The sequence below is a fragment of the Phaseolus vulgaris genome, chromosome 4 (genome assembly GCF_051622355.1).
Source record: "Phaseolus vulgaris cultivar YP4 chromosome 4, ASM5162235v1, whole genome shotgun sequence".
NCBI lineage: Eukaryota > Viridiplantae > Streptophyta > Magnoliopsida > Fabales > Fabaceae > Phaseolus > Phaseolus vulgaris.
In genome coordinates, this window is record NC_143501.1 from 48,704,641 (window position 1) to 48,722,217 (window position 17,577).

At 34.4% G+C, this 17,577-nt stretch overlaps 1 protein-coding gene across 1 annotated transcript; it reads right to left on the reverse strand.

The window, feature by feature from the left end:
• Positions 1 to 581: 581 nt before the first annotated feature.
• LOC137838024 (Eukaryotic aspartyl protease family protein) lies at positions 582 to 5,729 on the reverse strand. The gene is made up of 9 exons (XM_068647234.2): positions 4,915 to 5,729; positions 4,029 to 4,146; positions 3,524 to 3,753; positions 3,188 to 3,427; positions 2,770 to 2,920; positions 2,587 to 2,672; positions 2,175 to 2,289; positions 2,011 to 2,083; positions 582 to 939 (listed from the first exon to the last, which is right to left on the reverse strand). The coding sequence occupies exons 1-9, from the start codon at positions 5,484 to 5,486 to the stop codon at positions 806 to 808; spliced, it is 1,719 nt and encodes a 572-aa protein (XP_068503335.1). The 5' UTR covers positions 5,487 to 5,729; the 3' UTR covers positions 582 to 805.
• Between the last annotated feature and the right edge of the window lie 11,848 nt (positions 5,730 to 17,577).

A 17,577-nucleotide genomic window follows, 5' to 3' on the forward strand; every position in this document is an offset into this window, starting at 1 on the left:
TTTAGATACTTTTAAAATTGGTAGAATTCTTTCAAATCTTAAAAGTTCTTTTAAATTTGTACGATATAAATCCAAATAAACCCTAAAAGTCTTTCAAAGTGCTATAAATTATATCATTCTTGCATTATTATTTTAAAATTTGAAAGATTTTAAACAATTTAACTAATATTTGAAATATCACTCCAAACTCCTTCTATTGTTCTTTTATATTACCATTTCTGTTTTTCTACCTTTATTTACTTATATATTTCCCCTATCCACCTAATAATTTCTTCTTACAATACCCTTTTTAATTATCCTTTGTATTGATTACTTTTCTATTAAAGTATATTTCTTTATTTTAATTTATAAACAATAAGCACTATAAGTTATCTCTTTCTCTTTTCCATGAAAATAAAAAAATTAGAGTTTAATTTTAAAAATGAAAACTACTCTATTAATGTCCTCTCTCCATACATAAATTATTTAAGAATAATTTTGAAAAATATACCATCTTATAAATTAGTTATATGCATTTTATACGTAGAAAAAGGAAATAATAGCCAATAAAAAAGGAACTCCCACTAAACTTTCTCTAATACTTTCTTTCAAACACTCTTGAATTTAAATCAGTAAGAGAAAAAGTTTAAAAAAGTGTTAAGAAAAAGTGTTGGTGGTGACATTTTTCTTGATCTAATAGTTATTGGAGTATAAAATAACCTATTATATCCATTACTCTTCTAAGTTCCTATATTTTGGGTGTAACTGTACATTGGCTGTTTTATTGCAGAAATAATACAAGTTATACTGTTCTTCCTAGAGTAAATTATAGCATGCTATCAGGGACAAAACTGTTTTTCTTTCTCAATCTTCTGCTTGACATGCCACACTCTGCTCGCTTCCAACCAATTTTTTGCTTTGAGTTATCATACACAACTAAGTATCCTCTGAATGAAATGTCTGCAAAGGTCATAATCAGTAAGAAGAACCAAATTATCACTTAAGTTCAGGAAAAGAGAGGAAAGGAATGCTGCTCCATGAAAGTGGAAAATTTCACGTGAACTTTAAGTCAACTCAACCTTATAAATCCAAATTAGAAGGTAAAGTTTACATCCACTTATATATTATGAAATGTTTTTATCTCTAGATGTCCTAATAGAACAGTTAAAAGGAGAAAGATGATGATTGCAAGAACAAAGAAAAGGTGGGTTAGGGAGAAAGGAGAAGCATAAAGTCAAAATGTTAGATGCTATTGGTACAAGTCATACCAAGTGCTATCATCTTTTTGCTAATGTTTCAAGTTAAGGCAGTGGAGATATCAAATATAAAGAGAGTGAGAACATGAATTTTATATGAAAAAGTATAACTAGATTAAATGAAAATTTAATGCTAAATCCTAGGAAAGTATCAAATGCTTGTATGTTTGCAAAATAGTAAAGGCATCCACTTTTAATGTTTTCTTTATTAGTAGTAAAGAAGGATTTTTAAGAGGATACAACTATTAACTAGCACTAGCAACAGATGAATCAAATCACAATTTCAGAACTGAAATAGCCCATGAACTAATTTATCATAACTCTGATTCCTCTAATAGTGATAGAATCTCAATAGCATTTGATTTCAAAGGTGGCTCAATAAATGGCACTACTTCTGCTACACAAATGGGCTGGCTAGTTGAGTTATTCATCATCAAACACATTAAACACTAAGGTACAAAGACTTAGGCTAAGTGAAGTTGTGTGAGATAAAGGTGATAAATTGGAGATTAAAAAAAATGACCATGCAAAAATTTCAGAAATGGACAATTGCAGAGAGACTTGACATTGCAGCAAAAATCAGTCACTGTATGAATCCAAACCTAGAATATGTGAAGGGTCTATATATGAAAAGAAAATAGCCCCGTATTTGCAATCCAATCATTGACACTTATACCAGGTAAAAACAACACATAAATAGAAATTATTGGCAAGAATATAGGCAGGAAAAGTTGCATGAGAATAAGCTTAAAGGTTTTCATGAGGGTGAGAGTACCTCCAAGAATAATGGAGGATCCATCGTTTACATTGCTACCGTCAAGGATACCCAAGCAAACATGGCCTTTGTTCTGCAGCAAAAAAGGTAGCATTTTAGAATACATGACAATAACAAAATCAGTTGGAACAAGAAGTTGTAATAGAATACAAAGAGAGGATTACACTAATGATCAAGTAACCCTCTGGTGCTATCTGAAACATTGTGGACAAAATCCACCACTTGCTTCCAAACCGAAGAGTTATGGTCTTGAAGTAATCCTTGACATCTTTGACAGATCTGCATGCATGTAACATGGATTTTAGAACAACATGCAATAACATTGTAATTGGTGAAACATGCAATAAAAACAATAGACCTATTTCATTTCTCCATAACATGGTCAGTCAAACAGATACAAGAAAATAATGTATTTATTTTCTGTCTCTACAAAACAAGGTACTAAAGATGAAGAGAATCAAAATAGTGTCATTTCACCTTATGTAATTCAGTTCATATCTTGACTGCTTTAAAAAATTGATTACTTTAGTTATTATAAATGCAAAAAACAATTGCACCTTGAGTAATTTATCTTACTTGATTGGGAAATTTGCTTCCCAGCAAATGGGTAAAGTAGTATCTGAATCATCTTGAATGAGTCTCAACCCAGAAACTTCATTAAGCTGCACCAATACACATAAATAATGAATTTGTGGTGTTCAAGAACAGACTCAAGAAAAATGTCAAAATGGTTCCAGATTGATAAATGTAAAAACTCACAGAAGCAACAAGATCCAAGTATGCTTCTTTTGGGAAATATGTATAAGAACTGCCGCTATCAAAAACCACCTTTCCTACTTTGCTTTGGCCATCAAAACTGAGTTGCCGATTTCCATAATTTATTCCAAGAATCTCAGTTTGGTATAAATCCCTACAGATTAGAGTGTGTGCCACATTTAAATTAGAGAAGAATCAGAACAAACTGTCAGAATAATAGTGCTCATCCTCAGGGGAAAAAGTAGATACAGAAAAACTTCAAAAGTATGGAGATTTTTAAATGAAAAAAAGACAAAACTTTGGAATAAATCTTGACATTCTGAAAGTGGAAATTCATTGCAGTTTGACAAAAGAAAATCAAACTCACTTCATCATAATTAATAGGGAACAAACACATTCTTAATTAAGAAATCATACTCACGTAGTAAGGGTATAGGCCATGGGAACCCAAGTCATGCCCCAATATGGCAAGAAATCATCACCCAAGAACATGTAACCACCACCAACTTCATCATTGCTCAAGCAATGACCAACCACATTCTTAATAAGCCCTTTACTTGCTAACTGGTAAGGTAGGCTCACTTTTGCCCTGCTCAGTCCCAGGATTCCATCTGTCTTTGCCAATGTGTTCAAAAGTAAGCCTTCTTGATCATATCCACACCTTAATACAAAAGTATTGCATTGAATGGATCATCAATTTCTTACAATACACTATTGCCTAAAAGAAAAAGGTAGAGCTTCAAAAAGGGATTCATACCCAAAAACAAAATTTAGCTTGGTTTTGGATCCATTAGTAGTTACAAGATGAAGCTCATCTCTAATGAGAACCCCCAAGGAAGAACTCTGATCCGCATATTCAATTTGATAGTCACACTGTTGCAAGCTTTCGTGATGCCCATCTTTCTGATTTTTCTGAACATCCAAGCAGAGAGAGTCCATGGATGGTACTACATTGGATCTTGTTGGCTTGTATTGGGCATGAGCTCCCTGTATTAATTTTATCCTTCGAGTAAATCCAGTTCTCCAAAAGCAAAATTCCACCAAGGCAAAATTTCTCAAACATCTAGTAACTAAGTTATATCTATACTCTACAGTTCCTATTACTGAGAGGCATTTTCTAACTTTCAGCATACTCTGACACAGGATCATACACAAGAAAATGGCAACCTGATGCTACACAGATATTTCACATGTGCACCCCTTAAAAAATCCACATGAATCTAACTGAGGTGGATTGATATTTGATTAATAATAAATTATACCTTTCCACAACTTATGCAAGGAGCATCACACTGCATCCAAGTTAAGTCACTCCCTGTATCCACATCAAGAAAATAACTTCTTGGAGGATTTCCAACACGTAAAATAGTGAAATACAACCTGCAAGGAAGAACATGTTGCTAAGTCGTCACATGGAGTTACCAAAAATTGGTAGCTCCTAGCTTATCATACAATTGCACTATTTTTTTTTTATAAGTTAACTGAATATTATTAATGCATAGAAATAGCACAAGATGTGCCATTATAATACGGTTCACATGACAAAAGGGTAGATAAACATCAAACACTGAGACTCCTACCAATTTTAACAATCACAAAAATATATATCTACATTTCATCTCTTCTACCTAAAAGCATCTAATCTGCCCTACGTACTCAATTGATAAGCTACCATTTTAAGTCTTCGACTCCATCAAATATCATTGACTTAACATGTATCTAATGATTTTTACACCAGCATTGTCTTTGCTTTTCACCACATACTCAACGCATGAATAATCCATAATAATACATTTCTTCTCTCTCAATTTGACCTATACCTCTCTTTTCATCCGTTCTTTATCAAGCTCTGAATACAGTTGGTAATGAATACGTAAAATGACAAGGAAATGTACTACTATACTAATGTGTATTAAAGACATTAATGGATAAAAATCATTTTTCCTTCTTTCTGAGTTTCATAGCAGTAGTAGTGTAATTATAGAAACTATGTTGCTGATGCGGTTGCAATTATAAATGAAGCAGAGCTTTTATATTAATTATTAAATCACTAAGTCAAAAAGAAACATTTAAATTATTAAATTTTACTTTTATTTTTCTTCGTAAACCCAACCATCAAATCAGCAAAAGCAACGATTTTTATCATACCCGTCTGGAAAAACATTGCCACTGACAGGAAAAACCGAAGAAGAGTCAACGGCCACAACCTCAGAACCAACCCTGTATTTTCTCTGTGTCAAAAGCTTTTCTTTATGAACAAGCTTCCCCAGTTGGAGCTTCATATTCTTCTGCCCCAAAACACCAAATTTAGGATACAAAGGGAACAAATATGATCCGGGTTTGCCATCATCATCACCATCATTCTTGGGGCCACTCAGTTCCAGAGTGGTGGTTGAAGAAACAGAACCATAGAGAAAGAGAGCAAATAGAAAAACCCCAAAGAAGGAGAAAAACCTCACTGGGGTTCTGTGGAAGAGTCTTCTGCGTGAAAAACCAAGCTGAGCATTAGATGGGTAGGAGTGAAGGGGAGGATCAGTGTTGTTGTATTCATTGATGTTTGTTTGGTGTTGGTGGGATTGTTGAAGAAGTAGTGAGGGTTGAGGAGAAGAAGGGTCAGAGAAAGTAAAAGCAGTGATGGTTTTGCCCAAAGAAGGGTTATCTGGTGGTGGGAGGGAGATTATAACAACACCTTTGATCTGAGGAAATTGATCATCATCCATCTCTGTAGCAGAGAAGCAGAAGAAGCAGAAGAAGATGAAGAGAGAGGAAATAGATGAATGAAGAATGAGTGTAGCTACCAAGTAGTCTTTAGTCTACTCTGTCGTATGATATCAGACTGGACTTGGTCAATGAATAGTTACTCTTATCTTAGCTGCAGAAAACGTGTTCGGTACTCAGTTAGCACAGAAGAAGGTTCCTTCCAAGCACCAAGAAATAACCACCTTAGAAAAAGGAAAAAAACCAGTTTGACACTATGCATTTTCCATTACAAAAATGTTACTGTAATTGTTGTCTTAAAGTTTTAATAGTTATTTATTCAAACACATTACTCCACTTTTGTTATCACTTTCAAAATACTTTTCTAGGTCTAGTTGTGGTTAGAGTCCTTCTTATTTAATTGGGATCAATTAAATATCAAATCTTACAAATATTCGATTTTTAGTTTTTCAATTTTTTTTATCCAATTAACTAAAATATTTAAATATAATAATTATACCATTTTAATTTCTTTTAAAATATATCAATATACTCACAAGTTTAATACTTGAATCTTATAAAAAATATTCTTTAAATATAAAATTGAAGACCCTAAATTCTGAAAATAAAAAATATTTTTTTTTCTAAAATATTAATAATAAAATAAAACATTGGTTAAAATGTGAGTCTTCAAATTAATGTGCTAATGTAGTACTCATAAAATAATAAATTAAGATATTGTATAATGATTGTTTCAATAAAGATTAACTTAGTAGAATATATTAAAAGATTACAATTAAACTTTAAGATATGAAGAATTAAAATTATAATTCATAAAATAAAAATTCTTTTAAGTATATTTTCTATACAAATTTGTTCATCCATTTTTACCTTCCCATGTGAACTTGTAAGTGGTAATATGTTGGAAGAAACTTGAAATATTGCAAATGTTTGAGATGATTTTTCTAGTACTTATATGAAATATATTGACTTGTACTATAAGTTTTTATCATTAAAATTGAATATTGAATTCATTTTAGCATTCTTTCAATTTTTATTGATGAGAAATACATATAAGGTGAATGAGTAAAATTCTCTGCAATAAGAATTCATTTAGAATGTAGTGGCTAAGACTAGTTTACTATACAATTCATGTCCACAAGTGTTATATAATATCAATGTATTATGTGATAATCAAATAGGTCTAAAAATAAAAATTATTAGAAAAGAACAAAACACAACAATATTAGATTATGTTATATTAAAGACATTATATTAAAGGAAATTGTTTTCTTTTATCAGCAAAACGAATTAATAAATATGAATCACTTCAGGGGTGATCTAACCTTTATACAATTGCAATTTAATCTCTCCCGCCCTCCCAAGAAATCCATGGCAAACAAACACAAAAATAGACAAATCCACAAAAACTGAGGAACACAAAATCTACATTGTGACTACGAAGAACATCAACGATCCAACTGCATGCAAACCAAGGGGTTCAAACACCAATTAGGATAGGAGAACGATCTAAAACGAGACTTAGAGGAAATCCAGGACCAAACCTTAACTTGGACCATTGCAATCACTTCTAACGCGGAATTAACTGAATATGTTGGGAAGCATCGTATTTAAGAAAATCAAACAAATTTTATCACTAAAATGATTTTCTCAATCAATTTTAAATGTTCTCTAAATTTATTGAAGATGATTAAGCAAAACTTGGTATAGTTAAGGACTAAGACTTAATTATGTAAATATATTATTTCTTTGCTAGACATTTAATTATGTTTTTTTTGAATGATTGCGTTTTTCTTTTAGAAAAAGGAATTGTGTAATTCTATTTATATTATAAAGCAATATAAAGGAGGATAAGTAAGTAAAAAAAGTACTTTTCAGACTTGATTAAGAATTACTAAATGCAATTACAAAGTTCTATAGAACTATTTAAGGTGTAGTTGAGGTAAAGAAAAATTATGTGAAAACTTAGAATGTTGAATTTTCAATTTTTATTTTTGACACTGATTAATTTGGTCATATATCAATAATTATATCTAATTTATATTCATCTCCTTCACGACCATATTCAAATAACTTAGTTTTGGTAAATCAATCTCCTCCACCAGCTTCTTCATTCCAACCACATGTTTTAGCTCCTCTTCAACACTTTCCATCACTCTTAGATATCACACAAGTTCTGAAATTGCCCATTCAATCACGTTGCTATGTCAAACACAATACCCTTTATGCTTGTTTTATCAATTATAGGTGCATCTTCAACATGTTGATGTATTGGTTGGTTTTTCAACTAAAGTAGTGTGTTAATGAAAACATTAAGGTGGTGCATAGGAAGTAGATTAATGAGACTAGGGGGAGCTAGGAGAATGAGTTGTGTTAGAGGAAACATAGTTTCTTTAGTTTATTCTTTGTGTGTGAAGCTTTGGAGATGACAAAAGGAATTGATTGTAACTTGTATTTATATATTTCTCTTGCATGGATGAATTCATGTTGGGTGATAAAAGACAAATGAGATTTTTAGTAAATTTTCACCTAAAGAAATTTGAGTTTGAGTTTATGAATAAAACAACGTTAAGTAACATTATTAGCATTTTTCAAATCAATCTTTTAAACTTTGATGAAGTATACATGTATTGTTTAAGTGATAAGAATGTGTATATGTAACAGTTGAAGAAATAGTAAAGAAGATTAGTATCTCTTTGCAATTTGGGACGATTCTACTTTAGATACCTCTAATTGTTTTTGTTGATGATTATAGATTTTTACTCATGAAATCAGATAATGAATTTTGTGATGATTGAAGAAAAATCCTAAAGGTTTCGTTCAAATCTATTTGACAACCAAAGTAAGCATTTATAACTAAAATTAGCAATGATCGGGTCGTTGTTTTGTGTATGATTAAAAAATTTGCAGGATAAACATATCAAAACATATTGCTAGAAAATGACAATCCTTGAATATGAAAAAAAAATATTTCCAGTTGGTTTTTGTTGTCAAAATTAAGAATTTCTTTATTGTTTTGGTGGAGAAAATGTTTTAGATTAAGAGAAAGTTCATTACCTTGTAAGATAAATCTGAATGCAAACCCATAACCAGAAGATTCGACCAAATGTGTTGACTCTCATGAATAAATTAAGAATTACATCCATTATCTTTGATGATAAGAATTAATGAATTACATGTTTTAAAAAAATCTTTAGTGACATCAATTTAATCTCATCCTTCATTTTCAATCGAATCCATTTTCTGCATTCAAGATTTGTGACGAGAGATTATTTCTCCGAATGTTTGTTATAAGCAATTACTTCCTACTTCATATATTCTTTTATTTCTTTTCCATGATTTGTTTTGCGATGTTGATTTTCTAGTCCAATTTCGAATATTAGAATACTGAATGTTTTGTGCATCTATAACCAAAATCTTGTTATTGTTTTGCTTGAGCTAATAATTAAGCAATCCTATCTTTATAGTAATATTAAGAAGATAACGTAGTTGCATGGTGAAATATTTTGTCTTTTGTTTTTGTTATTGAATGATGTTGTGTATCTTTCAGGCTGGTAAAAGAATATTATAAATTAATGTAAAATAAGTACAAAAATAATAGAAGTACTTTTGATGGTAAAAATTTCAGACAAAAATACCCAAGGAGTAAGGCGGAGTAAGTCCCAGACCGAGAGTGAACAAAACTGGTTTTCCGAAAACAAAACGTCCTGAATTTTCTTCCCTGTATCTTCTTTTTGTGATTTGTTTATGGACGTGCCTCCTTACCTGGGTGCAAACAACATATGAAAGTACTTGTTTGAATAAAAAATACTCAGCCCTGGTAGTGATGAATAAAAAATTTATTGCCAATCTTGTGAGATGAATCTGAGGCTCAAATCTCAGCCAAAACTCAACAAACACAGTGACGAACGTCAGGTAATAATTTCAGACCAAAATACTCAAGGAGTAAGGCGTAGTAAGTCCCAGACCGAGAGTGAAAATAACTGGTTTTTCGAAAACAAAACGTCCTGGATTTTCTTCCCCGTATCTTCTTTTTCTGATTTGTTTATGGACGTGCCTCCTTACCTGGGTGCAAAAAAACATATGGAAGTACTTGTATGAATTTTTTCAGCGCAATACGAACCCGGAACAAAATTGCAGAAAGTAGGGCGAAATTTCACAAGTTTTGGTAGAGGATAGCCTTGGTTTGCACTAAATTTCTGAAAAATCCTCCCGCAATAGTTTTTTCCTGAAATTCCACGTAAGAATCTCCACTGAATTTGGGACAAAACGCGACATATTTCAGGTAAAACGGATGAGTATTCACACACGAAAAAAATCAAACAATTTCGCACACAAACGAACCTTCCTTTCAGCCTTGACAGTGATGAATAAAAAATTTATTGCCAATCTTTTGGGACGAATCTGGGGCTCAAATCTCAGCCAAAACTCAACACACACAGTGTCGAACGTCTGGTAAAAATTTCAGACCAAAATATTCAAAGAGTAAGGCGTAGTAAGTCCCAGACCGAGGGTGAACAAAACTGGTTTTCCGAAAACAAAACGTCCTGGCTTTTCTTCCCCGTATCTTCTTTTTGTGATTTGTTTATGGACGTGCCTCCTTACCTGGGTGCAAACAACATATGAAAGTACTTGTTTGAATTTTTTCAGCGCAATACGGACCCGGAACAAAATTGCAGAAAGTAGGGCTAAATTTCACAAGTTATGGTAGAGGAGCCTTGGTTTGCAAAAAATTTCTGAAAAATACTCCCGAAATAGTTTTTTTCCTGAAATTCAACATAAGAATCTCCACTGAATTTGGGACAAAACGCGACATATTTCAGGACAAACGGATGAGTATTCACCCAAGAAAAAAATCAAACAGTTTCGCACACAAACGAATCTTCCTTTCAGCCCTGGCAGTGATGAATAAAAAATTTATTACCAATCTTTTGGGACGAATCTGGGACTCAAATCTCAGCCAAAACTCAACACACACAGTGACGAACGTCTGGTAAAAATTTCAGACAAAAATACCCAAGGAGTAAGGCGGAGTAAGTCCCAGACCGAGAGTGAACAAAACTGGTTTTCCGAAAACAAAACGTCCTGGATTTTCTTCCCCGTATCTTCTTTTTGTGATTTGTTTATGGACATGCCTCCTTACCTGGGTGCAAACAACATATGAAAGTACTTGTTCCCGAAATAGTTTTTTCCTGAAATTCAACATAGGAATCTCCACTGAATTTGGGACAAAACGCGACATATTTTAGGTAAAAAGGATGAGTATTCACACACAAAAAAAATCAAACAATTTCGCACACAAACGAACCTTCCTTTCAGCCCTGGCAGTGATGAATAAAAAATTTATTGCCAATCTTGTGGGACGAATCTGGGGCTCAAATCTCAGCCAAAACTCAACACACACAGTGTCGAACGTCTGGTAAAAATTTCAGACCAAAATACCCAAAGAGTAAGGCGTAGTAAGTCCTAGACCGAGAGTGAACAAAACTGGTTTTCTGAAAACAATACGTCCTGGCTTTTCTTCCCCATAACTTCTTTTTGTGATTTGTTTATGGACGTGCCTCCCTACCTGGGTGCAAACAACATATGAAAGTACTTCTGTGAATTTTTTTAGTGAAATACGGACCCGGAACAAAATTGCAGAAAGTAGGGTGAAATTTGACAAGTTTTGGTAGAGGATAGCCTTGGTTTTTAAAAAATTTGTGAAAAATCTTCCCGAAATAGATTTTTCCTAAAATTCCACCTAAGAATCCGCATTGAATTTGGGACAAAGTCCGACAAATTTCTAGTCAAACGGATGAGTATTCACCCACGAAAAAAATCAAACTGTTTCGCACACAAACAAACCTTCCTTTCAGCCCTAGCAGTGATGAATAAAAAAATTATTGTCAATCTTGTGGGACGAATCTGGGGCCTAATCTAAGCCAAAACTCAACAGACACTTTAACGAGCGTCTGGTTAAAACTTTAGACCAAAATACCCAAGGAGTAAGGCGTAGTAAGTCCCAGACCGAGTGTGAAAAAAACTTGTTTTCTGAAAACAAAACGTCCTGGATTTTCTTCCTCGTATCTTCTTTTTGTGATTTGTTTATGGACGTGCCTCCTTACCTGGGTGCAAACAACATATGAAAGTACCAGTGTGATTTTTTTCAGCGCAATACGGACCCGGAACAAAATTGCAGAAAGTAGGGCGAAATTTCACAAATTTTTGTACAGGATAGCCTTGGTTTGCACAAAATTTATGAAAAATGCTCCCGAAATAGTTTTTTCCTGAAATTCCACCTAAGAATCTCCAATGAATTTGGGACAAAACGCGACAAATTTCAGGTCAAATTTCTTACTTACGTGAAATTTCAGGAAAAAACTATTTTGGGAGGATTTTTCAGGAATTTTGTGCAAACCAAGGCTATCCTCTACCAAAACTTGTGAAATTTTTCCCTACTTTCTGCAATTTTATTCCGCGTCCGTATTGCGCTGAAAAAAATCACACAGGTATTCTCGGTCCGGGACTTACTATGCCTTACTCCTTGGGTATTTTGGTCTGAGATTTTTACGAGACGTTCTTCACTGTGTGTGTCGAGTTTTGGCTGAGATTTGAGCTCTATATTCGTCCCACAAGATTGGAATTAAATTTTTTATTCATCACTTCCAGGGCTGAAAGGAAGGTTCGTTTGTGTGCGAAACTGTTTGATTTTTTTCTTGGGTGAATACTCATTCGTTTGACCTGAAATTTGTCGCATTTTGACCCTAATTTAGTGTAGATTCTTTGGTGGAATTTCAAGAAAAACTATTTCGGGAGGATTTTTCACAAATTTTGTACAAACCAAGGCTATCCTCTACCAAAACTTGTGAAATTTCGCCCACTTTCTGCAATTTTGTTCCGGGTCCGCGCTGAAAAAATTCACGCAAGTACTTTCATACGTTGTTTGCACCCAGGTAAGGAGGCACGTCCATAAAGAAATCACAAAAAGAAGATACGGGGAAGAACATCCAGGACGTTTTGTTTTCGGAAAACCAGTTTTGTTCACTCTCGGTCTGGGACTTACTCCGCCTTACTCCTTGGGTATTTTTGTCTGAAATTTTTACCAGACGTTCTTCACTGTGTGTGTTGAGTTTTGGCTGAGATTTGAGTCCCAGATTCGTCCCACAAGATTGGCAATAAATTGTTTATTCATCACTGCCAGGGCTGACAGGAAGGTTCGTTTGTGTGCGAAACTGTTTGATTTTTTTCGTGGGTGAATACTCATCGTTTCACCTGAAATTTGTCGCTTTTTGTCCCAAATTCAATGGAGATTCTTACGTGGATATTCATGAAATAACTATTTCGTGAGGATTTTTCAGAAATTTTGTGCAAACCAAGGTTATCCTCTACCAAAACTTGTCAAATTTCGCCCTACTTTCTGCAATTTTTTTCGGGTCCATATTGTGCTGAAAAAAATTCAAACAAGTACTTTCATATGTTGTTTGCACCCAGTTAAGGAGGAACGTCTATAAAAAAAATCACAAAAACAAGTTACAGGGAAGAAAAGCCAGGACGTTTTGTTTTCGGAAAACTAGTTTTTTTCACTATCGGTCTGGGACTTACTATGCCTTACTCCTTGGGTATTTTGGTCTGAAATTTTTACCAGACGTTCGTCACTGTGTCTGTTGAGTTTTGGCTGAGATTTGAACACCAGATTCGTGCAAAGAGATTGGCAATAAATTTTTTATTCATCACTGCCAGAGCTGAAAGGAAGGTTCATTTATGTTCGAAACATTTTGATTTTTTTCATGAGTGAATACTCATCTGTTTGACCTAAAATTTGACACGTTTTGTCACAAATTTAGTGGATATTCTTACGTTAAATTTCAGGAAAAAATTATTTCGGGAGGATTTTTCAGAAATTTTTTGCAAACCAACGCTATCCTCTACCAAAACTTGTGAAATTTCGCCATACTTTCTACAATTTTATTATGGATCCGTATTGCGCTAAAAAAATCCACACAAGTACTTTCATATGTTGGTTGCACCCAGGTATGGAGACACTTCCATAAACAAATCGCAAAAAGAAGATACGGGAAAGAAAAGCCAGGACGTTTTGTTTTCGGAAAACCAGTTTTGTTCACTCTCGGTCTGGGATTTACTACGCGTTACTCTTGGGTATTTTGGTCTGAAATTTTTACCACACGTTCGTCACAGTGTCTGTTGAGTTTTGGCTGAGATTTGAGCCCTATATTTGTCCCAAAAGATTGGAATTAAATTTTTTATTCATCACTTCCAAGGCTAAAAGGAAGGTTAGTTTGTGTGCGAAACTGTTTGATTTTTTTCGTGGGTGAATACTCATCCGTTTGACCTGAAATTTGTCGCATTTTGTTCCAAATTCAATGGAAATTCTTTGGTGGAATTTCAAGGAAAACTATTTTGGGAGCATTTTTCACAAATTTTGTACAAACCAAGGCTATCCTCTACCAAAACTTGTGAAATTTCGCCATACTTGTTGCAATTTTTTTTCGGGTCCGTATTGCGCTGAAAAAATATACACAAGTACTTTCATATGTTATTTGAACCCATGCAAGGAGGCACGTCCATTAAGAAATCACAAAAAGAAGATACGGGAAAGAAAAGCCAGGACCTTTCATTTTCGAGAAAAGCAGTTTTGTTCACTCTCGGTCTGGGACTTACTACGCCTTACTCCATGGGTATTTTGGTCTAAAATTTGTTCCAGACGTTCGTCATTGTGTGTTGAATTTTGGCTGAGATTTGAGCCCCAGATTCATCCCACAAGATTGACAATAAATTTTTTATTCAACATTGCTAGGGCTGAAATGAAGGTTCCTTTGTGTGCGAAACTGTTTGACTTTTTTTGTGGGTGAATACTCATCTTTTCACCTAGGATTTGTCGCGTTTTGTCCCAAATTCAGTGGAGATTCTTACGTGAAATTTCAGGAAAAAACTATTATGGGAGGATTTCTCAGAAATTTTGTGCAAACTAAGACTATCCTCTACCAAAACTTGTGAAATTTTGCCCTACTTTCTGCAATTTTTTTCCGGGTCCGTATTACGCTGAAAAAATTCAAAAAAGTACTTTCATATGTTGTTTGCACCCAGGTAAGGAGGCACATCCATAAATAAATCACAAAAAGAAGATACGGGGAAGAAGAGCCAGGACATTTTGTTGTCGGAAAACCAGTTTTGTTCACTCTCGGTCTGGGACTTACTACGCCTTACTCCTTGGGTATTTTGGTATGAGATTTTTACCAGACATTCGTCACTGTGTGTGTTGAGTTTTGGCTGAGATTGGAGCCCTAGATTCGTCCCATAAGATTGAGAATAAATTTTTTATTCATCATTGCTAGGGCTGAAAGGAAGGTTCGTTTGTGTGCGAAACTGTTTGATTTTTTTCGTGGGTGAATACTCATTCGTTTGATCTGAAATTTTTCGCATTTTGTCTTAAATTCAGTGGAGATTCTTAGGTGGAATTTCAGGAAAAAACTATTTAGGGTGGATTTTTCACAAATTATGTTCAAACCAACGCTATCCTCTACCAAAACTTGTGAAATTTCGCCCTACTTTCTGAAATTTTATTCTGGGTCCGTATTGCGTTGAAAAACTTCACAGAAGTACTTTCATATGTTTTTTGCACCTAGGTAAGGAGGCACATCCATAAAGAAATCACAAAAACAAGATACGGGGAAGAAAAGCCAGGAGCTTTTGTTTTCGGAAAACCAATTTCGTTCGCTCTCGGTTCGGGACTTACAACACCTTACTCCATGGGTATTTTGTTCTGAAATTTTTACCAGACATTCGCCACTGTGTGTGTTGAGTTTTGGCTGAAATTTGAGACCCAGATTCGTCCCACAAGATTGACAATAAATTTTTTATTCATCACTGTCTGGGTTGAAAGGAAGGTTCGTTTGTGTGCGAAACTATTTGATTTTTTTCGTGGGTGAATACTCATCGTTTCACCTGAAATTTGTCGCATTTTTTCCCAAATTCAGTGGACATTCTTACGTGGATATTCAAGAAATAACTATTTCGGGAGGATTTTTCAGAAATTTTGTGCAAACCAAGGCTATCCTCTACCAAAACTTGTCAAATTTCGCCCTACTTTCTGCAATTTTATTCCGGGTTCGTATTGCGCTGAAAAAATTCACACAAGTACTTTTATATGGTGTTTGCACCCAGGTAAGGAGGCACGTACGTAAAAAAATCACAAAAAGAAGATACGGGGAAGAAAAGCCAGGACGTTTTGTTTCAGAAAACCAGTTTTGTTCACTCTCGGCCTGAGACTTAGTACGCCTTACTCCTTGGGTATTTTGGTCTGAAATTTTTACCAGACGTTGTTCACTGTGTCTGTTGAGTTTTGGCTGAGATTTGAGCCCTATATTCGTCCTACAAGATTGGAAATAAATTTTTTATTCATCACTGACAAGGCTGAAAGGAAGGTTTGTTTGTGTGTGAAACTATTTGATTTTTTTCGTGGGTGAATACTCATCCGTTTGACCTGAAATTTGTCGCATTTTGTTCCAAATTCAGTGGAAATTCTTTGGTGGAATTTCAAGGAAAACTATTTTGGGAGCATTTTTCACAAATTTTGTACAAACCAAGGCTATCCTCTACCAAAACTTGTGAAATTTCGCCATACTTTCTGCAATTTTTTGTTCACTCTCGGTCTGGGACTTACTACGTGTTACTCGTTGGATATTTTGGAATGAAATTTTCACCAGACGTTTGTCACTGTGTCTGTTGAGTTTTGGCTGAAATTTGAGCCTCAGATTCGTCCCCTAAGATTGGAATTTTTTTTATTCATCATTGCCAGAGCTGAAAGGTAGGTTCGTTTGTGTGCGAAACTGTTTGATTTTTTTCGTGGGTGAATACTCATCGATTTGACCTTAAATTTGTCGCATTTTGTCCCAAATTTAGTGTAGATTCTTTGGTAGAATTTCAAGAAAAACTATTTCGGGAGGATTTTTCACAAATTTTGTACAAACCAAGGTTATCCTCTACCAAAACTTGTGAAATTTCGCCCACTTTCTGCAATTTTGTTCCGGGTCCATATTGCGCTGAAAAAATACACGCAAGTACTTTCATACGTTGTTTGCACCTAGGTAAGGAGGCACGTCCATAAAGAAATCACAAAAAGAAGATACGGGGAAGGAAAGCCAGGACCTTTTGTTTTCGGAAAACCAATTTCGTTCACTCTCGGTCCGGGACTTACAACGCCTTACTTCATGGGTATTTTGTTTTGAAATTTTTACCATGCGTTCGTCACTGTGTGTGTTGAGTTTTGGCTAAAATTTGACCCCAAGATTCGTCCCGCAAGATTGGCAATAAATTTTTTATTCATCACTGCCTGGGTTGAAAGGAAGGTTCGTTTGTGTGCGAAACTATTTGATTTTTTTCGTAGGTGAATACTCATCGTTTCACCTGAAATTTTTCGCTTTTTGTCCCAAATTCAGTGGAGATTCTTACGTGGAATTTCAAGAAATAACTATTTCGGGAGGATTTTTCAGAAATTTTGTGCAAACCAAGGCTATCCTCTACCAAAACTTGTCAAATTTCGCCCTACTTTCTGCAATTTTTTTTCCGGGTCCGTATTGTGCTGAAAAAAATTCAAACAAGTACTTTCATATGTTGTTTGCACTCAGTTAAGGAGGAACGTCTATAAAAAAACAACAAAAACAAGTTATAGGGAAGAAAAGCCAAGACGTTTTGTTTTCGGAATACCAGTTTTGTTCACTATCGGTCTGGGACTTACTACGTCTTACTCCTTGGATATTTGGGAATGAAATTTTCTCCAGACGTTTGTCACTGTGTCTGTTGAGTTTTGGCTGAAAGTTGAGCCCCAGATTCGTCTCCCAAGATTGGAAATAAATTTTTTATTCATCATTGCCAGGGCTGAAAGGAAGGTTCGTTTGTGTGCGAAACTGTTTGATTTTTTTCGTGGGTGAATACTCATCGGTTTGACCTGAAATTTGTCGCGTTTTTTCCAAATTAAGTGGAGATTTTTTATTGGATTTTCAGGAAAAACTATTTCGGGAGTATTTTTCACAAATTTTGTACAAACCAAAGCTATCCTGTACCAAAACTTGTGAAATTTCGCCCACTTTCTGC